General features: G+C 37.8%; 2 protein-coding genes across 3 annotated transcripts; one reads left to right on the top strand and one right to left on the bottom strand.

The window, feature by feature from the left end:
* Positions 1-958: 958 nt before the first annotated feature.
* LOC122995600 (tripartite motif-containing protein 16-like) lies at positions 959-2,792 on the bottom strand. Its single transcript, XM_044370912.1, has one exon. The coding sequence runs from the start codon at positions 2,669-2,671 to the stop codon at positions 1,010-1,012; it is 1,662 nt and encodes a 553-aa protein (XP_044226847.1). The 5' UTR covers positions 2,672-2,792; the 3' UTR covers positions 959-1,009.
* A 1,532-nt stretch (positions 2,793-4,324) lies between these two features.
* On the top strand, positions 4,325-20,538 carry elmod1 (ELMO/CED-12 domain containing 1). Of its 2 annotated transcripts, XM_044371889.1 has the most exons (12): positions 4,325-4,640; positions 5,031-5,102; positions 9,593-9,738; positions 10,266-10,294; positions 10,456-10,553; positions 10,789-10,918; positions 11,740-11,873; positions 12,089-12,157; positions 14,075-14,095; positions 15,397-15,447; positions 16,602-16,735; positions 18,226-20,538. In XM_044371889.1, the coding sequence occupies exons 2-12, from the start codon at positions 5,086-5,088 to the stop codon at positions 18,399-18,401; spliced, it is 1,005 nt and encodes a 334-aa protein (XP_044227824.1). In that variant the 5' UTR covers positions 4,325-4,640; positions 5,031-5,085; the 3' UTR covers positions 18,402-20,538. The 2 variants fall into 2 exon arrangements, with proteins under 2 accessions (XP_044227824.1, XP_044227825.1); XM_044371890.1 differs by lacking the exon at positions 14,075-14,095 and having other exon boundaries at positions 4,327-4,640.
* Positions 20,539-22,472: the final 1,934 nt, after the last annotated feature.

A 22,472-nucleotide genomic window follows, 5' to 3' on the forward strand; every position in this document is an offset into this window, starting at 1 on the left:
TAGAGCTGTAACCAATCATAATATTCATTATCGACTAATCTGTCAATTATTTTCTCAATCATTTAGTTAGAAAATTGTGGAAAATGACGATCAGTGTCTCTCAAAGCCCAAGATGCAAATTAAAATGTCTTGTTTTGTCCCATCCAACAGTCCACAACCCAAAAATATTCAGTTTATTATCATAGAAGATGAAGGAAACCATAAAATATTCACATTTAACACATTTTACTTTATACTTCCACTCCACTACATTTCAGAGGGAAATATTGTATGTCTAATGTCTAAGAAAGCAAAGTCAGTATATAAACTCAGGAGGAAAAGTGCCTCAAATAAACTCTCATTAGTTTCACATTTTCTCCAGAAGCTTTTAATAAGATCCAGAAATGAAGACAATTGAAAATACTTTGTTCATTGTTGAGAAAAAGAACTTTATTCATTATATAAACCTTCAGTTTGTTCACACATCTAATCAGTAAAGTCTGTTAAATGACTCTTGTTCAATGATTTCATGTTCAGATTCACTTCATCCACACAATCACTTTGTTTAACCCAGAATGTCAGCTATGTACAAGAAAATAATAAATGATCTCCTTATTGATTATTATCAGGATAATTACAGTTTTATTGTACATTTCTTTATAAAAATGTACCAAGTGGTGAGAACAAAATATCTATGATAAAGGAAGGTCTGGTGTTTTCTCAGTGGAGGAGAAACAACAACACACAAATACATCAATACAAACATTAAACTAAGATTTAGAACAAAGAGAAGTTTAAATTTTCATCTGAAGAAATGTCAGTAAAAGTTAAAACATCATCATGAGCAGTGATAGTCTCCATGGATGAAAACACACAGGAAAAAGTGACATTTAAAGAAATTATTACAAAAAAGTGTTGATAATCCCAGTTTGATTGACAGCTGATCTCTGCAGTTCAGATACACTGGAGACAAAGAAAATGAAGAAATTCAACACAGAATCTGACACATGAAGTCTGAAATGGTTTCTGTCTATTTGAGTTTACAGAACTCAGCTGTGGTTCCATAATCATAAAGCCAAACTCCAGCATAGAGAGGCTGAGTGAATGTGGTCTGGACTCTGTGGAGGAGAGTCATGGTTTCAGAGACTCTGTAGAAGGACAGAATACCTGCTCTGTGATCCAGGTACACTCCTACTCTGGAGGACCAAGGAACTGAGACGGGAGTTGAGATGTTGTTGAACCAAAACTTATAACTGTCAGTGTCACAATCTAACGCCCAAGATTTGTCATTTCGTCCAAATCCTTTCCCTGCTCTGCTGATATTCTTGTATGCGACTGCTACATAAACTCTTGTCCCGCTCCATTCCACCTCCCAGTAACAACGTCCAGTCAGACTCTCTCTACTCAGGACCTGCCAATCTGTAGTGAATCTATCTGGGTGACTAGAATAAGACTGTTTTTCCCACATGGATGTTGCTTTTCTGTTCCCCTCAGATAATAACAGATTTATGTGTGCAGTGTTTGGATCCAGTGTGATTTCACGTGAATATTTTAAGAATCCAGCTCGGGTCCTGGGTTCTGGTTGTGACAGTAAAACGTCCACTTCAGTCACTGTCAGTGAGATGTTTGTCCATTTCTCCTTCAGGATGTCCTGTAGTTGATCTCTGAGCTCTGACACAGCTGCTGTCACATCCTCAAAGTACTTCAGAGGACGGATATTGATGCTGGATGAGTCTGTAGATGCACTGAGTTGTGACAGTGAGGGGTAGTTGTGTAGAAACTGGTTGTGATCCTCTGTGTGTGAGAGCTGCTTCAGTTCAGCGTCTTTCCTCTTCAGCTCAGTGATCTCCTGCTCCAGCTTCTCCTGAAGCTCTTTGACTCGACTCACTTCAGTTTCCTGCTGGGATCTGATCTGCTGCTTCACATCAGAGCTTCTTTTCTGGATGAGACGGATCAGCTCAGTGAAGATCTTCTCACTGTCCTCCACTGCTTCATCAGCAGAGTGATTGACAGCCTCTACTTCCTGTTGAAGCATCTTCACATCTTTCTCTCTGTTCTGGATTCTCTGCTGGATTTTGTGTCGACTCACCTCGAGCTCTCTCTGCCTCTCAGTCCTTTCTGCTGCAGCTGAGACTGTGTCGTGGCCTTTATGTTCACCCACAGAGCAGAGAGAACAGATACTCTGCTGATCAGTACGACAGAAAATCTTCATCACCTCCTCATGAAGAGAGCAGATGTTGTCCTGCAGCGTCTTGGAGGGCTCGACCAGCTTGTGTTTTTTAAATGTAGTTGATTCAAAGTGAGGCTGGAGGTGTTTCTCACAGTAAGAGGCCAGACACACCAGACAGGATTTGAAGGCTTTCAGCTTCCTCCCAGTGCAGACATCACAGGCCACATCTTCAGGTCCAGCATAGCAGTGATCAGCAGGAGCAGCTTGGAGTCCAGTCTTCTTCAGCTGCTCCACTAAAACTGCTAACATGGTGTTTTTCACCAGGACAGGCCTCGGTGTGAAGGTCTGTCCGCACTGAGGGCAGCTGTAGATTTTCTTCTCATCCTCTTCATCCCAGAAGCCTTTAATACAGCTCATGCAGTAACTGTGTCCACAGTGAATAGTCACCGGATCCTTCAGTAGATCCAGACAGATAGTACAAGAGAAAGCTTCCCGGTCCAGCTGAACTCCTTGCTGCGCCATTTCAGCTCTCAGTGTCGATGACTGTCTGACTTTCACTTTCTTAGAAATGAAACTAGTTTGAGCTCTGATCTAAATAGCATGTGTCTCTGGAGTGAATGGAGGCTGACAGCTCCCTGCACTTCACCACATGTTGGTTACACCCATCTTCAAACTGTAGATCTAAAGGGGAGGGAACAAGGACATGCGTGGACAGAAATGTGTATTCTGCCAGTGATGTTTACAGTGTGTTCTGCTGCCCCCAAGTGGTCAAAAAAATGTATTAATGCAGATTGAAATGAAAAACACTTTAAGTTCCCTTAACATTTATAATCAGTATATAAACATTTAATAAGTGGTTTATAAAACACTATAATGTAGATGTGAGCAGATAGGGACATTTTAAGTGTTTATTAATGTACAATATTGTCAACAATTGTAACTTCTCCTATGAAGACATATTTCATATCTTTACAGCTGTGTTTCATTGTCCATTATCAGTTTATACACCAGCCTCCACGTATGGGTGCCCACAGGAAGAGTCATAGCTGTTGATCAATATATTTAGAGCTTCAACTAATCATAATACTTATTATTGATTAATCTGCCGATTATTTTCTCAATCATTTAGTCGTATGAGAAAATCGTGAAAAATGATGATCGCAGTTTCCAAAAGCTCAAGATGCAACTTAAAATGTCTTGTTTTTTCCTGTCCAACAGTCCAGTTTGCTGTCATAGAAGACGAAAGAAACCAGAAAATATTCACATTTAAGAAGCAGGAACCAGAGAATTGTAGCATTTTATCAAAATAGTTGGTGATTAATTTTCTGTCGATCAACAAATATATTAATCGACTAATTGTTGCAGCTCTAAATACATTAATAAACACTTATAGCTGCTTACAATTAGAATATACTGTGTTATAAATCATTTTGAATGTTTATATTCTGCTTATAAATGAGGGACTTTACAGAAAGCGTTATTGAAAAACAGTAATATTGTTTTAAGAGCTCCTGATTTTTCCCAGCAGTCTATTCAAGAAGTCACAGGTATCATTCCCAGCAACAGTATTTTGACATTGTGCCATTGAGCAACTCACTAATCGACTGCCTGCTTTGCCCTTTTAAATCACTCTGGATAGGAGTGTCAACAAAATCCCTGATATTCAGGCAATTATGCAGTTGTATTATTAGGAATATTGTCAATATTGCTCTCTAATAATAAAAAATCAGATCATACATCGAAATTAAAGGTGTTTTTAACCCTTACATGGATTTAAACCTAGTAGTAGGTCAATTTACATCTACATTTTAGAGTGTAAAAATACTCCAGCAAGAACACCAACTTTTTCTAAAGCGACCCAGAATATACCAAAATTGAAATATTTCAAGATTTTTAAAAAAAAATTGTACATAGACATTCTGAGATAAAGTTTGACCATATTTATTTAAATTTTCAAAAATCACCCTTCAAAAATGTTGTTGTACTCTTCACATTCATTTGAATCATTATTGTCTCCTGTTTTAGGCAACATTGGAACATAATGTAGTGTGATTTGGATGTTTTTTTCCCCCATAAACAATCTAAAGGATACACTGTCTCTGCTCTCTGAAAGCTTCATTAAGGATTGATGATCCATTTACTAATGACTGATGAGAAATTTATGAATGAAAAATAGATTTGTGGCTCAGAAATGTGGTTTTATGCGGGAATAACGTGAAGGGTCAGAATACGAACAATATGTAAAAGGGTTGAGAATTATCTGAAGAAACTGGAAACTAACAAATGATCTACAAATCGAGCAAAAATGCTCTGCTGATTGAGGATTTGAGCCTTTGTATTCTGCACTGCGCTGCTGTGCTGTAGCTTTTAGAGTGAAGCTCCTCAGCCTCAGTCAGTGAGTGTCATCATGGAGGAAAAGCAGAAGACTGTAACCGAGTAAAGAGGACATAACGCCGCATCCCATCTTTGTTTCGCCTCCTATTTGAAATCGGTAAGAAAAGAAAAAAAAGGTTATTGCATCGATTTGATTTATTGTGCAGCCGACCGTGCAGGAATCATTTGTAGCTGCGGATTATGCAGAGTGTCTGAGCCTTCGGTAATCAGACGGGAGACGATCGAGCCGAAAAGATCGACTGTTTTTACAGGATTATGCCTCTCTGAAGGGTGAAATAAACGCTTATAAAGCTTGAAAACAGTGCTTGTTTCTGCGTCATTGTACCGTATTAAATAGAAAAACGCTGCATACCGGAGGAACCACGGTTGCTGTAGCGGAACGGCGCAGATTACATGCGCGTTAATTCTTCAGCACCGCGGACAGCTCCGGTCTGTCGGCCTCAACCAGAAAAACCTCCAAACAATGACATCTCCTCTGTGTTCTCAGGTGATCAGTCCACTAAAACAGCACCGAAGACACCTGAGGGGCGACAGCGGCCAAGATGAAGCATTTTTTGAGGTAAAGAGATGCTCCATTGTTGCGAAGGTGCACGGCTAATTGTGCGTTTTGTTAAGGAATTCATGGCTAAACCGTACCGCCTCGTATTCCTATATTCAATAATAAATGGAGGTTTGTCCCAGCCTGGAGTTGTTTATACCAGATACTGTACACAGTGATTCCCAGTTCTCCCGTTTAAGCTCGTCCCCATCGATTATGTTATCGTTTGGCCAGTAAGTGGCTGTTGTGGCGTGAATTGGTTCAAGTGGGTCTCTTAGAGAAGAGGCCTCTTAATTATTGAGCACATGTAAACCAAATCATCTCCCCTGATGTTTCTATTTATAGTTCTGTCATGTTGCTCTCTGTGTGTTTCACTTTACATGTGTCTGTATCTGTATGGTCAACACAAATCCAATATGATATATTAATTCCTTAATTTCATAAAGTACAAACACAGTTTTGGTGTCATAATTAAAACAGTATGCTGTTTAAAATATAAGCAATAGCTTGATTATTGACCCTTGTTATTGGTTATACAAAATTCTATTACCTGGTACATTTGTAAGGCTTTTAATTTAATCTGCATGTGCATATAAACATCTATACAATACTGTGATATTCTCAGTTCACAATTTTTCAAGTGTGTCTTAAAACAACAGTCAGGAGCCCAAATTAACACTGACGTATGTTTTTCTTGCTGTAATCATCCCTCCTGTTCATACTGACCATTAGAAGATCCCTTCATAATGCACTTACAATGTAAGTGATGGGAGACAAAATCCACAGTCCTCCTTCTGTGCAAAAATGTATTTAAAAGTTTATCTGAAGCTAATAGGAAACTTGTCCAAATTAATCAAATCAGGTAGATATCTTTTAACGTTACAGTCTTTTTAGAGCCAGATTCCCTCTTTTTGTTCTTCTATTACAGCTGAGCAGGAAAACAGTGTCAAGACACAGAGAGGGAAATTTTTAAACATATTTTTGCTCAAAACTTTTTCGTCTACCATCACTTACATTGTAAACACATTTGAGTATGAACAGGAGGAATGATTACAGCGAGTAAAACCTGTTTCAGTGTTCATTTGGGCTCCTGACTGTTGTTTTAAGACTTTAAAAACTGTCCTTTAAGATCAACAACAACAAGGCAATTCAAAGTGCTGTGGCATGAAGACAAGACATAAAAAAACACAAGGCAATATAAAATCACGTACAAATAAGATTTAAAAGAGTAAAATAAAATTGAAGATAGAAATAAGCTAAAAACGAATAAAGAAGAAAATGGGAGACTAAAATTTACAGCACAATTGATTGAAAAGCCCCCAATTTAATTTAAAAAGGCAGTGGTGGCACAGAAAAGTTTAAGGCCTTGATTTAAAAGAACCGAGAGTCAGAGCAGATCTCAAGTTTTTTGAGTTTGTTCCAGATATGTGGTGAATAGAAACTGAACGCTACTTCTCCATGTTTAGTTTTGACCCTGCAGCAGATCAGATATGTAACTATTCTGTCCACAAACCATTCAGTGTTTTTTTTTTTTTTAAACCAACACCTAACAATCTCCACACATACACTTTTTCATTTGCTGCTTCATGTTTAGACATAAACACGTCATTGTAAAATTATTTGGGATTTCATTTTCAGTCACCACTAACAAATGAGAACAGAATAAATAGCAGGTGCCATCTCATACCAGTGTTTTTGTACAGTTTCACCCCATTTAGAGCAGAGTTTCCATAAATCTCATGTTTCTTCTCCCTACTCTGGTATTTACTTAAGAGTATTAATCTGTTGGGGAACATTTTTCAATTGATGTTTTTCTCTCTTTGCTTTGTTCTCAAAAATCATTTCAGAGGCTGGTAGACGCTGCCAGTTTTTTTCACTGATGGCCGTGTTTGTTTACAGTAATTATAATAATGTGCTAAAATGAATGTGGTAATGATGTTAAATTGATTCATGTAGCAACCTTAATGGTTTTGGCTGATCATAGTATTCAGTCCATTGATTTAGTATTTGCATTTCTGTAGAGTTTGGGGACTTGCATGAGACAGATTAGATAAATATAATGGGCAAAATAGCAGAGGTGATCGCTTTTATGAGTCTTTGGAGCCTTTTCTAAACAAACTAATGTGCCAGAACTCTTCATGATGAAAGAACATGTCGCCCAGTGCAACAGTGTGACTCACTGATGTGTTTTTAATAGTTTTTGGACAACAATGAAGGACTACGGCACAGAGGAATAAGATTTATCAGGTTTTGGATATACTCACAATACTTGTAAGTGAATCAATTCATTGTCGGTTTGGTTCTGCACATGAGATTTGTTGACAATAAGAAAAATATAGAAAATCACCAGCGTTATCCTTTAAAATGAATTAGCATGTTGCAGGTTCAGTGTCGCACTCAAATACTTTTTACCAGGCAGTTCTGTGTATCAAACCTGTGACTGTTTGGTTGCGGTATAACCTCTGAATCCTCTCACCATCCCCCTTTGCTTGGTGCTCACTTTCTTGAAGGTTAAGAAAATGACAGAGTCTCTATATGAGCTATTTAACATGCCAGTCTCATCCACAGGCCTAGAAGGAGGAATTAATCCTTCAGGACTGTACTGCATTTTCCTTCTTTTTGTTGACAAGGAAGATGATGTTATGCAGTGATCCCTCTGCATCAGAAGGATTTATTTCTGCCTGAAAAGGTTGTAAACTCTATTCCACAAAAACACACAAAGAAGGGGAGTGAGGGGCTGCTTTTATGGCTCACAGAGGGAGGTCTGTAGGTTATTCAAAGTGCAGGTATTGTGCAGATGCATTTTCATAGCTTCATTTCCAGTGTGAGCTGTAATAATAGATAGATGTGTGGGATTAAAAAACAACTTCCAGCAGAATGAAGAATGAACACATTTTCAAACATTTTTTTTGTCCTATTCTGAATCTTTAGTAATACAAGATGATAAAATCTGATTATTGAAGGGTTTTTAGATTAGAATAACATTAAATATGTCCCTTCCTTCGTTCCCTCCTAATGTTGACTGCAGAGTGAAGAAGGTAAAGGCTGGAAATCTTTTAGTCTCCACAGCTGCTTTATGGGTCACTATGCATTTCCCAAGACACACATGTCTCCTTTTTCATCCTCAGTGTCACCTGCAAAAATAGCTCACTTTGATCTGCTGCAAGTCTCCCCTGGTACACAAGAAGTGCAGCAGAGTTTCCTACCTCCTCGTCTTTATATCTTCCTCCATGCTCCTCTCTTGTCCTTTAAAGTCATGCCTTCATTTTCTTTCTTTCTTTCTCCCTCTTCATACTTGTAGATTCATACAGCTGACTCTCTATGGTGATTATGAGCTGTTTTGATCTATTTTTATTCCACAAAATTAGTAAAAAATGCACTTACGTGGAATTTTAGCCACTCTGGAATGGATGTGGTGATATACATTTTTGCAAGAAATTTACAGTAAGAGCAATTTTGAGAGGAAAATGTCTGGATTAAGAAGTAATATTATGCTTTTTTATGGCATTATTAGGGAGGTTTGAGGCAACATGCAGCAAACTTTTAAAAAGCAGAATTTCTGATGTTGGAGTTGGGATTTCTTGAGTTTCTGCATCAGTGTACAATATAATTTGATATCAATTTTAACCTAAATATCCTAGGAAATGCTGTCAAAGTTTTATGGGTGCTGTAGTTGTTGAATGCTAACAGGATAACTTAACTTAAATTGATGAGCAGTTTTATATGAATTTGACTAATTTAATTTATACTATGTAATAGTAGATATCCATTTTCTTTTCTTAATCGATCATTGAAAACTAGTGGAGCAGAAACTTACTGTAAAGGAAGGTGAAGGCCCAGTGGTTGTCAACCTGGGGATTAGGACCACCCAAGGGGTGAAAAGATAAATCTGAGGGATTGTGAGATAGTTAACATGATAGGGAGTAAGAAGTAGTTTTTTTTGACAGTCAATGCAGAGAGACACAGGAAATACAGGGAGAGAGAGAGAGGACATGCAGTGAGGGTCCCCCGGCTGGAAGTTGAACCATGGATGTTGCAGTTATGTGATATGTGTCTTAACCATTAGACTACCAGTGCACCTGAAGGAAAAACATTTCTGCTACACAAAATCATGTCTCTTTTTTTCACACTCCTAAAATCTGTAAGCTAAGCTAAGAAAAAAACCATTTCAGCTTTGTGATGATACTTTTTTTTTTGGATCAATTAGGTTTAAATTGTTATAATAGAAACATAATGAGCTTTACTTCAACTATGTTCTATGTACTCCGGTTTCCAGAGGCTCTCAATGCACTCACATACAATGTACTGAAAATTAAGCTAAAGAAGAGAGAATTTCATCCATACAGTATTCCTTAAATTCAAAATCCCCAAATTTGGAGATACTGGACAGCATGATCAAGAGTAGGTGTTCCTTGGCTATAAGAAATCACAAACCAGTAACCAGTGCTGTTTATTAAAGTACAAATACAACATCTGTATCAGTCTAATCTCTCCCGTCTTCTCCCATCCAGAGTGGTGACCCAGTTCTTCGTGTTCCTCTACTGTAAATGTCTTTGGCGGGGCCTGAAGTTTGTTGTCAGGAAGTTTACGGGACGCTGCGAGCTGCAACGAATCTGCTACAACAACAAGCACGGAGCCCGCAGGACCCTTAAGATAGGTACAGTGGTCCCACATACTGCCTGCAAGCAGCCTGACATTTGTTTTTAAATTTATGTTTATTATTTGAGTTTATTTAGTTTGTTTATGTATAAACCAACTGTCAGTCATAATAGTTTTTACACTGATAGATGGCACCAGTATTTTTATTTAATATATTTCATGTCCCTATTTGGATGTATATTTAATTTATATTGTTCAAATGTATTATCCTGGCTTTCAGTCAAAACAGACAGAAATAAATGCTTTGGTTTCCATCCATCCTCATTCCTGTTCAGGGTCATCCCAGCATGCATTGGGTGACTAACACCCTGGACAAGTCCCAAGTCTACCACAGGATTACATTTTGATATTAAAATGGTCACATTTAAAGATAATGATTACCAGTACACCGACATTTTTCACAATTTGAACTCAATATTTGCATTGCCATACCTGCTTAAACTGTACTTATTCTTCGAAGATACTAAATAGTTATTCCAAGTTATGTGTCCTGTCGTCTTACGCTGTGCAACCATTTCCTTACAGAGTCGTCTCTGAGGTATTCAAAGAATGAGGTAAGAGTCTCTAAATCTATGAGCAAACTATATTCTTCATATATATCTGACATAAGGTGGATGTGTTGCTCAATTTCCTAGCTTCAGTCTGTTTACATCCACTTCCTCCTTCTCCTTCTGTCCCTTTTTGTTTTTTTTTCTTTTTGGCTTTTGTCCTCTAGCTGCTGCAGTCTGCCCTCAGTGTCCATCCTGATAAAGTGGAGAAAACCATTGACGACATCATAGCCTTGAAGAAGATAAACCCTGACATCAACCCACAGTGAGACACTGCATTACACATTTCTGTTACTACATAAGGGTGTTGCTGGTTAATTAAAGGTCCTTGAAGCATGCTCATCACTGGGGTGTCAACACTTTGAAACCTCAGACAAGCTGTGAAAGTGAAGCTGTGGACAGTGATAAATAACACTTTCTCCCTCCTTTACTGTTCACTGCATGAATCGATCTGAGTTCCCTCATACAAACAGCCCTTTCCTCTCCCTGTGTGTCTCCAGGCTGAGCATCTCTCTGCAGGCCAGCCTGCTGCAGATTGTGGGCTACAGAAGCCTGGTGGCGGAGGTGGAGAAGCTGCGCAGGGAGCCCTACGACTGTGAAAACCCCGAGCATGAGGACATGCTGATGAAGGTGCAAAGCAGACTGTGGCTGTTTGAAGAGAAGAGTTAATCAACAATTTTCATTCACTGGAAATGTCTGTTGTTGCAGGCTCCAGCTTTTTTGTCAGATGTATCCCTACAGCCCTGTCAGATGAACTCAAGTGCCCGTTTATCGACATTTATCAACATATTTAAACCATTTAATCATTACTATCAGCTATCTATTAAGCAATGTACTCATTACTTTTAGCTAACTCGTAGGCTAACCCAAAAAAAAAATGAGCTTATTATTTTTTTTCTGAAATATAATTTGGAACTTGGCTGTGAAGAGGTCTTAAAAGTAATCAATAAAATCTTAAAATCAATCCCAAAACAAATCGGTAGCCAGAGTAGTGATGCTAAAAGTGGAGTAATGTGTTGTCTTTTCCTGGTTTTAGTTGAAAGTCCAGCAGCTCCACTTTGTGCTAGCTGGTGATCTCCTGGTTTATACTCTTCCAGGATCGCTGTAGCTTTGCACACTCCCATAAACAACGAACCTTTTTCCTCCCTGCACTTATACAAAATAAATATGTGGAACATTAGGAAACACATGGCTTAGCCTAGCAGGTATAAAATAGGTTCTCATTAGCCATTTGTACTATAATAACTTACATTTTGTATTAATTGACTGAGTCTGGGCTTTAAAGCCAATCTGCTTCATGAATATCCTCCAACAACATAAACTCAGAAAACTCACATATGTCAAGTTTAATGTAGCTTGTAGCATCATTAAAAGTGTACCATGTAATCTCTTGTAAACGTGTGAATAATTTAACTGTACTGAGCCGTGATGTGTGTGTCTGTGTGTTGCAGCTATGGAAGGAGCTGCGTCCCGACACGCCTCTCACTGGTCGCATCTCTAAACAGTGGTGTGAGATTGGTTTCCAAGGCAGCGATCCCAAGACTGATTTCAGAGGCATGGGCCTGCTGGGCCTGCACAACCTGCTGTGAGCTCTCAGTCACTCCACTTTCTGTACAGCACTGATTACAGTCCTAAAACCAGCCACACTGTTACATTCGGACATTTGTTTAGTGTGTTATATATGGAATTATTGGTACAAATAATCTATAGTGAGACAATATCTAAGAATAATTAATAATCTACAAATGCACAGTGTTTCTTAACCTCCATTTTCTTGAAGCTTCTCTCGTCTCTCTGCAGGTATTTTGCGGAACACGACAAGGCTACTGCTCTGCAGATGCTGCACGACTCCCTGCAACCAAAGCACAAGTACGTCAGCGTCAGCCTTCACTTCGACTTTTACAAACGCATGATCACATTAAAGGAACACACCAAGTGTTTTGGTAGAACATCTTTCTGGTTGATCACAGACATCCAATCACATTTAGTGATAGCAGAATTTGAAACAGAGATCAAAACTGATAAAAAAAAGACGCAAATCTACTTGGTAAGAATTCATTATTAGATTAATAAAATGTACATTCATGTCAGGAAGGTAGTGGCTAAAACTAGCTATGCAGTGGAAAAGGATGAGACTAAATAGCTCCAAATGATACTGATAATGCCAAACTAAAAGGTTAGTCTTAGGGCTGTTACTTTTTCAAAAATTCCAGTTCAAATGAAGTGACGCAGCTGTTTTTTTTTTTTAGGCAAACAGTCTTATGTTTGTTGGTAATTTTGCTATCTACAGTGTACTCCCCAAGATACTTTCACACACTGCTTCTCAGATGCTTCAATGTCATGATTATTTGATGTCATGAGTTTTCTTGCGACTGTTCTTCTCCATTTTTATTAATTAGCTTACTACTTACCGACTACTTACCGACAGGTCAAAGAGCAATATGTCAAGCTGATAGTGATTTTTAAGAATGGCCTCTGCTGCATCACAAGGCAAACAGCTTGAAACGGTTTTGTTGTTATAGACTGTAAATTTTGAATTTCAACAGGTTATTACAGTTTGAATATTTAATTTTTCAATTGAATTTTTGAATTTTGAATGAACTGCCCTAGTCAGTATCTGCAGCCAGTGGATATTGGACTTTCAGAGGAAAACCTGTAATGTCTGATAAAAAAGCTGATCAGAAACTACTCAATGATAGTTGTAAATTAATAAAGTGTATGAGACACAAAAATGGACATAAAAGAGAACTACAGTAAACAGTATTACCTGGAGCAATCACTGATCATATCGAGCTCTGCACTCTTATTCTGGCAGCTTCAAACAAGCAGGGAAAGTGGTCCTTAGAAACAAAAAAAAGAGAAAGTCGTCAGGTCACTAATGACGTCATGACATCACGCTGTAAGGTCAGTTTTCTCACTTTTTAAAGCTGCACTAATCAGTATTTTCTTTATTAAAGGTTGATGACATGTATGTGATGTAATGTAAAAGGGGTTGCTTGTAGTGATTAATTCTAACTAACTTTGCAGAGCTTTTTAGCCTCTTTTAGCTCATTGTTTTATTTATTTTTTTGGCCCTTCCGCTCTTATTAACCTGTTTTCAACGACAGGGAGCAAGTGTTATTAGTAAAAAATCTCTGATATAGCGACTGTACTGAACGTTACTTGCTCAGCCCCAAACAGCAGACAAAGTACTTTTCTGGTGGGAAAAAAGGAACATCTTGTGGCTAACAACTCAGATATTTCCCTCAGGAGTTGGTGAGGAACAAAGCAGCCAAAAGTAAGAGTTAATATTGGATTTAAGTGCGTTAGATGGGCAGATACACAACTCTAAATGAATGCTAATGTTGCTCTGTGCCTACTGGAAGTGTAAGTAAGCAACTGTTTGTTAACATGTTTGCCATAACATATTTATGAGATGATAAAATAAGAGATTCTGTTTTCAGTTTCTTCTTCTGCTGCCTCCTAGTGGGTGGCCAAAAATCAACTAAATCAGCTTCAAAAGTTACCCAACAGCACCTTTCTACCAGAAACTTGGTATTCCTCACAACTTTAAACTGCACTTAATCATCCATGACGCTGCATTATCCACGTTCTGCTTGATTATATTCATTCTTTCAGGTTGCTGTCCCTCACTGTGTCATCTTTTATTGATTGCTGCCGCTTGCATTGTTTATCATCTGCATCTCAGTGAGCTGTCATTTCATAAATGAGGATTCTTCTTCTTTCTCTCCTTCACTACCATTTCTGCCCATGCCTCGCTCTCTGTCTCTCACATGTGCACTGTAGGAGTACACACAGAAATCAAAGGTACTCAATTTCACTTTCATTTACTTGCTTTTAGCCACATTCATAGCTTTCTCTTTTGGGCTGATTGTGGGCTGTTTCATGCACAGATGTTGTTTCATGCATTTAAAGCTGCACTATGTAAACACCCAGCTGTGGGTCTGAAACAGAGAAAAATATCCAGGCAAAACGATGCATCTAAGCTCTAAACAACTACAAGGTGTGAGTTTCTGATTGAGGAAGTGCAAACCTGCAAAAGCTTCTATTATTACATTTATTTGATTGCTTTAACCTTACATGATTAGTGGGAATTAAGCCCTCAAACAAACACAATTGCATAGTGCAGTTTTAACACTAAATCAGTTGAAAACATATAATGGATTTAAACAGATGCAGAGTTTTTCTAAAATTACGCTACTTTTGTACAAACTTAAAGTCACAATGAACTGATGAATTACTTTAGTCTCTTGCTACTTAGTCTTATGTAATATATGCATTTATTATTAATGATATGAGCCCACAGTAACTGTTGTCAGCATTCACCTCGTAATATTCCTGATTTGGCCTTTGCACATCAGTGACATTTAACACAGTCTGTTATATAGAACTGAAACTAACGATTTTCATGCCTCTGCGCCGGCGACAGCTGTGGCCGGAGGCGTTATGTTTTCGGGTTGTCCGTCCGTCCTATTCTCGTGAACGTGATATCTCAGGAAAGCCTTGAGGGAATTTCTTCAAATTTGGCACAAACGTCCACTTGGACTCAAGGATGAACTGATTAGAATTTGGTGGTCAAAGGTCAAAGGTCACTGTGACCTTAAAAAACACGTTTTTGGCCACAACTCAAGAATTCTCAAGAATTATGTTTCACACAAATGTCTGATAGGATGAAATGATGAAGGGATGACATTTTATATCCAAAAGGTAATGTATATGAGGAGAGAGACATTTACTTTCTTGTACCTGATGTCAGGTGGGACTCTGTGTCTCCACTGACTATTTGAGGACTTGACTTCAACACTGCTTCATGGTAATACTATAATGTCGACCTCATGCTGTACAAATAACAAATCAACTCAGTGAGACCAAAACAATATTTTAAGTCCTCTTTTCTAAGTAAAGAAACCACACGTTTCCAAGTGACATGCATTAGTTTACAGTTTTATACTTTTGAACAATCTGTTCCAGAGTTACAGTCGTGCATCTTTTTAAAGAGACACGCTGCTAAAAATGGCATTTCATTGTGACTTTAGGATTTCTCTGTAGGTTTGTTTTTTTTTACAAGATTTTATCCACATTTCATGACTCGTGTGTGTCCTTCACAGTGAGGCAAACAAGCCTGAGTGGGAACAGAAGAACCTCGACAAAGCTATTGGGTGAGTGTCTGCACGTGTGCTGCATGTAGACATGCATGTGTGTGTGTGTGTGTGTGTGTGTGTGTGTGTGTGTGTGTATGAAGCTGGTAAAACTGGGTTACTGCTGCTGGAGCTGTGTGTGTTTTGGCCTCAATGCAGAGCAGTTTTGGCAGAAAATCCAGCTAGTGTATGCATGTGTGTGTGTATAAGATAGATTAATTGATTTGTCTAAAAAAGTGAAAAATGTCTGTTATAGTTCCCTACAGGCCAAAGTGACGTCTTGTTTTGTCTGATTAACAGTCCAAAGATATTCAATTTACCGTCATTTACGACAAAGAAAAGTATTAAATCGTCACATTTAGAACCTCAAACCAGCTAATTTTGGGCAATTTTGCTTTAAAAAATACTAAAAAGGGTTAATCAATTATCAAAATAGTTGCAGAGTCATTTTTCATCGATCGAATAATTGAAAATCAATTCATCGACTAATCGTTGCAGCTCTAATATAAGTAGATATTAGCTGTAGGTAGCTTACGCTCACTAACATGAGGTCTGTGAGTTGGTTCAAAACTCCGTCTCCAGCTGACTTTTTAAAATTTTTCTGGTTGATGTATGAAAATGATAAACGTACAAAAGAGCCCATGTGATGTTTCACATTTACAAGAGAAAAGGAACTGAGGATGAGGATAAACAGATCAGTCAGGCAAAGTCAGACAGAGCAGGACAGAGCTGCTAATGTTACCCTAAACTTAAACATGGTATTTTTTAATAGATTTTTTTTTTAGATTTTTATTTTCTAATGCAACCTCCAAACCTACATAATTATGTAGTTAGCTTTAGCCTAAGAAGGAACATTAGGTTATAACTGTAAGTGCCTAATTAGCCAGGTATGCTAACATTAGCAGCTTGTTTTAGACTATACAGAAACGCTTATTATTAATTTCTTACGTGTTTGCTCTTGTATTTTTAAATAAAAATAAGTAAATTTAAAAAGACACCACCGTCCAAACTTTCTCTTGTTACAGATCCATGCACACTGCTTGATCATTTGGACAAACAGTTGCTAAGTGGTCTATTTCCACCCAGACCCCCGTAGCAAAAAGAAATAAATTGCAAGCAAACAAACAAAACAAAAAGACAATCTAACGTCTATATTTTCATTCACCTCCCTCTAGCTATTCTTTTGCCATTGTGGGCATCAACATCACAGACCTGGCCTACTCTCTGCTGGTGAGTGGAGCTCTGAAGACCCACCTGTACAACGTGGCCCCAGAGATGCCCGGCCTGCTGCACTTCCAGCAGACCTTCTGTGAGTTGGGTTGATTAAGATATACAGTATGTGAATAATTCTCATTTTTCTGCAAAGGAAGGACAACCCTAACCAGGATTACACCAATGTTTTGTTTTGCTTATACTGTAAATGTTACAAATTTTAGTGCGGTTTAGTTTTCTTGTAATTGCACCATAAAGTTAAGGCACCTTCTTTTCTGGTTTGACTTTGATAAAAGTAAATGTGACTTTTCAACATTAAAACAAAGCTTGCTCACTTTTTTTTTTTTTTTAGAGATTGGACATAAGTGGTTTGTCATGAATGTATAGATCTACGTAATTACACAACATTTAATGGACACAGACAGATGGATGTTGTATTCTGAACCAGAAGATAAAAGACTAAAGCTGAAATTAACTCTAGTACTACATAAAACATGTCAACATAGCTAGTAGCACTCCCACCCTCCAAACAATAAACTGATATATATCAGTATAAAGCGCTAATACAGAGACTTGTTTGGTGAACACAAACATAACTCCAAATGAACGCTGATGTTCCTCAGTGGCTGCTGGATGTGTAAATAGGCGATTAGTGATATGTCGGAAGTTGTGTTTTCTGTCTATTAATGTATTAATCGATTTCTTGTCCAGTGACGCATTATCACCTTTTAAGCTGATATGGCGAACCTGTAAGCAGACTGTTGCTTATTTTCGTATCCAGCAGACGCCGAGCAACAGTAGCATTCATTTTGAGTCGTGTTTCTTTCCATCTGGTGATACAATTCCGATGTTCACTCTCTTTTAGCTCTGTTTTGGTCTCTACCAACTCTTGAGGGAAATGTCTGACTCTTTAGCTGCTAAATGCTCCACTATGTTCACCAGTTAGTTGGTAACTATAGGCTGGAAACCAAAAAAATGAGCTAAAAGAGGTGAACTGCAGTTGGGTGATAATTCTCTGTAGGCTATGTGATTCACTGTTAATATAGAAATATTGAATATAGATTTTAAAATATTTGTTCATGAAGAAGTGAAGAAGCGTTTTGGGTGAGACGTGAAATGTCTTGGCTGAGTTCTTCTGGACAAACTGGCCTGAATGACTGAGAATTTAAAAATACTGGTAATGCTTTATTTTACAGATACAAATTTCCCTTTTTTTGTAATTTGCAGGAATTAAACATTAAATTTTTAGAGTATTTTACAGAAAGGGTGATGCAGTTTGGTACAAATCATTAGAAAAATCATTTGACACAGAAACTACACACTGAATGTTTTTTCTGTCTGTTGAAGAATTGTTAAGAATCTAATTTATTAAGAATTTTTGCAAATGAAGAACTACATATAACCTAAATATATTATTGACTTACCATCATCATCTTTTTTTTTTCCATTTTTTAAAACAGTTTGTACCAAACTGCACCAGCCTCTCTATAAAATGTCCTAAATAGTAAATACCTGCAGATTTAGCATGTTACCAAAATATTAATTATAATCACTTTAAAGAGCATGTTTTCCTTTTCTCCACGGCAGGTTACCTGATGCAGGAATTTCACCGTTTCTGGATCGAGGAGGATCCCAGCGACATCATGGAGTTCAACCGGGTCCGCTCCAAGTTCCACCGGAGGATCCTGCGACAGCTGAAGAATCCAGACATGGCTCTGTGCCCCCACTTCTCCGCCTCCGACCTCCACCTGGTCAACCTCTAAACATCCACCCCCAACCCCTCCACCCTCACTGAGTCCTAATATCCCCTCAGAGGTCTCCCCTGGATGTCTGGTAGGCCAACTAGAAATCAGAAATCAGAAAGCCCTTTACACTCACACAGATGGTTCCTGAAACTGCATCATTCATCTGGGGAGACTCTCCTCCCTCTCTGCTCTGCCCATCTCGTCCCAGCTAACGTCATGTCACGTCACTGCCAACAGCTCACTCAGTCACTACATACACACACACACACACACACATGAACACACACACACACACACACACACTGCCTCTACGCCCTCACTGCAGCGTCAGACCACCAGCATCAGAGATGACCATAGCGATTGTAGCTGTGCATGAGGAGGCTGCACCACACCGTCACCAACTCATTGTTATCCGTTGCTTTAATGATTCATGACGATTGTATCACAGCCGTTACACCTCAGTTATGTACCCTTTTGCTTATTCTAAATACAAACCAAAATTACTTTCTCAGCCAAAAAAAAACCCTTTTAGAAAGCATTAGCTGGTTAAGCTATCAGACATGAGGTTAAATGTGTCAGCAACACTTTTGTATTAAAAATGAAGAGCTGTAAGGGATCTATCACGTCGAAGAGTAAAAGAAATGTAGCTGGCGCTGCTTCAATCAAAAGCTATCAAACCATTTAGAGCCAGTTCATCTCTCAGCTCTGTCTGTATTCGATAGTTGCTCTAGATTGTACTTTTCATGTCTGCGTGACATGAACACCCAAGACTTCTCTTTGCCAAAATACTGAATGTGGAGAGCTTCTACAATCGCCACAGCAGTTTGTTTCTTGTGCTCAAAAGTTTTGTAAACCTGCAAAATGATGTTCAGAAATATTTATAGCATTACGGTGCAAATGTCCCAATTGATATTTTGCTGTTTTTTTTAATTTCTACATGTGTGTTTACATTCAGAAAAATAATTTAAAAACATTTTATGAACATTTTTTTTTTTTTACAGGTTTGCAAAAGTTTTTTGCCTTTGATTTTGACCCCAAGCAGAGATTCTATTATGAATGTTTCTCACACGCTCACGTTCACGATTGTTTGATTCTATTTTAATTCATTGAATGTGACACTATGTCCACTGTTATATCAGCCAAAGCAATAATTTACATTCACATCACTGCACATTTCTGTAAATGTATTTATTTGCACCAGGCGTGCCTGTCTATTTTTGTTTTGCTTTCTAACTCAGAGCTGGAATCAGTTTATAGCTGCTACATGTAGCATTTAATAGCTGTCAAATATTATATCGCCACATTAAATTTGAGACATTAGTGTTAATAATGTAAACAAATGTCCTCATAAGTCTGGCAGCTGTTGCAATGCTTTTAACAATGTCTCAATCTGGCAGGAAATCAGCTGAATCACTTTACGGCAGTGAAAATGTTTGTCCTTTTCAGTAAAGCCAAAGACACAACAGACTGGGGGACGTGACAGGAAGCAGTGGGGTTTGTGGAGAATGTAATGTTCCTGAGCATGAATGTGGTCTTACGTCTTCTCCACCGTGATCCTGTTCGCTTACGGTAAAGTTTTACGGATTTATTACTGTGCTTAAAAAAATGCTACACATAGCAGCTTTAAGAAACGTCTGTCGTTATCTTTACCAGAAGAAACGAACAGAGAAAGAGACATTAAATGCAGAGTCGCTCCATAGAGAATGAATTAGGTGACTACTGCCAGTACAGAGAGGAGCTGATAGTGAAAAGTGAAAAAGATGGAGGTGTTGACCGGCCAGTCAATGCACCAGTCACTTACTGTAGGAAAAAATAATCTGTACTGTTACAAATTCTCTTTAAGAAAAAGACTTTTTATCAACATTTCTAGATGTCAATGTCAGCTCCCGACTGTAGGCTGCAAGTAAAGCAGGAATATTTCCATAATGTTCTTTAAAATGTATTTATTATTCGGCAACAGTGAGTTATAGACTAACAACATAAAGCAGATAACACCAAATATATTACAGAATAAGAATGATACAAAAATGCAATTATAAAATGTGAACAAATTTGCCAATAACAATCATATAAAATGATAATATATCATTATAAAACAAATAAATACAACCCAAGCTAAAAACATATATATCAGTATTATCAAACAATAGATTTAGAGACTCTCTCTGCCGAAATTATTTATCTTGTTCACCTCGGCAACCACAACTGTACGGGACTGTAGTAAACCAGACTTGTATCAAGAGCTGTGATCTCATGGTTACATCCAAAATCACCTACTAGTATACATGCACAAGACGCACATGTCCTCTCCTATAGTGTATTATTCTGACAGACTTGCTGCTCAAAGCGTGTGTCTTTTTTACTGAAACCTTAAGGTTTATAACTCTAACATAATTCATCGGTGATCCTAAATGTGAAATGGAAAACTTTAAAGCGAACCTACTGTATGTAATTTTTGCTGAAGTAGCAGTTATCACTACAGGATGCCAGAATTTAGTGTGAACGAATAAAGACAACAAGTCAGCGAACTGACTCAATAATGTTGTTTCACTGCTAACTTTGCTAACATTAGACACCATAAACTACTGGTCATATCAGACCGGGTGCGTATTGAATTGAGTGTTTTATTTCTTATGAATTCAACTTTACATTTGTAAGAGGAAAACTGTGTTGTTTCCTACATAATCCAACTTCAAACATACAGTAAACAAGTCTTCATTCAAAAAAAGTCTTGTGTTATTAGACACACAGACGTCACCTGAATGAACTGAGTTTACTTTTAAGAGGACGTATCATGCAAATTTCCAGGTCTATATTTTTAATCTGTCACTCTACTGGAATATCTTTGCATGATTTACAGTTTAAAACTCCTTATTTATCTTATATTGGCTCTTTATGCAGCTCCTCAGTTCAGCCTCTGTCTGAAACAGGCTGTTCTGACTGACTTTCAGGGAGCATTTTTACAGGTTTTGGAACTTAAACTATGTATAACATAGACATCCAACATTATAACAGTATAAGAATAACAGAAAATCACAAAAAAGCATGTAATGTCCCCTTTAAGAGACTTGGATAACCCTTTGAAAGAGCAAAAAGAAAATCATCTAATTCATTGTCTGTGGAGCGGCAGTTTGATTGTTATCTCAGCTCTGAGTCACACTTTTAGTTTCCAGTAAACACCCGCTTCAGACACAGGTCGACTTCTTCTCATCAGCGTTGCTTCTCTTGAACATGTGACCACTGTATTTAACATGAGCACGAGCATTCACATCATGTGTGATGCTTTTGCGACTTTCTTATCACCAAACTGGACAAAAAAAAAAAAAAAAAAAAAAAAAAAAATGTACGATATTATTTGACTGCCATGCTTGCACTGTTGATTGTGTTGGAATAGTATTGAATATCTTTGTTCCATTGAAGTGAATGTCGATGCTTTCTGTCAGTATTATACAGCTCTTTACTTCAGTGAATGTCAGTGCTGGTTTCATCTCCTGCTTGCATTTTTTTTTTTTTTTTTTTTTTTTTTTGCTTTGCTATGGTCAGCTTTGCACTATTGAAAAGATTTAAAAAAAAAAAAAATGCAGTTTCCTTTATGATGATTAATCACTAATTTGTGGTATTGGAGTATAAGGGCCAGTGTGTCCCATGATACTGTAGATGAGATTAGGTACATGCTGCTGTATATTCTGCTTTGAAACTGTCTATAAGACCACAATCTGCATGATGATATTTTCACTGTCACTGATAAAGCCTAAAATACTTCTCGATATTGTAACTGTGTGCTTCATTTGTCTGTGCTGTACTTTTTGAGACCACAATAAAAACTAAATGTCAATTAAAATTACAGTTGACTATTTAATTTTGTATTTTTGGCCAAACCGTTGAGGGTACTGTGGTACTTTTGCTTTCAGTTAATGCAGATTTGAGCCAAAATTGGGTATTTAAAGTAGCTATAATCAACATTCAACCCAGTCGCCAGAAGAAAACGTTGGCATTGATCGTTTCTGCAAACCACAGAAACGTTGAATAAATACGTTTCAACACGTGAATTACGTAGCATATTAACATTTCTACTCGTTGAATAATGAT

Source organism: Thunnus albacares, chromosome 13 (assembly GCF_914725855.1).
Source record: "Thunnus albacares chromosome 13, fThuAlb1.1, whole genome shotgun sequence".
In the NCBI taxonomy this organism is placed as follows: Eukaryota; Metazoa; Chordata; class Actinopteri; order Scombriformes; family Scombridae; genus Thunnus; species Thunnus albacares.

Bases quoted from the DNA above. Each gene is read 5' to 3' on its own strand.
- LOC122995600 (XM_044370912.1), bottom strand. From the start codon at position 2,671: ATGGCGCAGCAAGGAGTTCAGCTGGACCGGGAAGCTTTCTCTTGTACT.
- elmod1 (XM_044371889.1), top strand. The intron at 12,158-14,074 runs GTACGTCAGCGT...TGTGCACTGTAG, and splicing joins TCCCTGCAACCAAAGCACAA to GAGTACACACAGAAATCAAA. The intron at 16,736-18,225 runs GTGAGTTGGGTT...TCTCCACGGCAG, and splicing joins GCACTTCCAGCAGACCTTCT to GTTACCTGATGCAGGAATTT.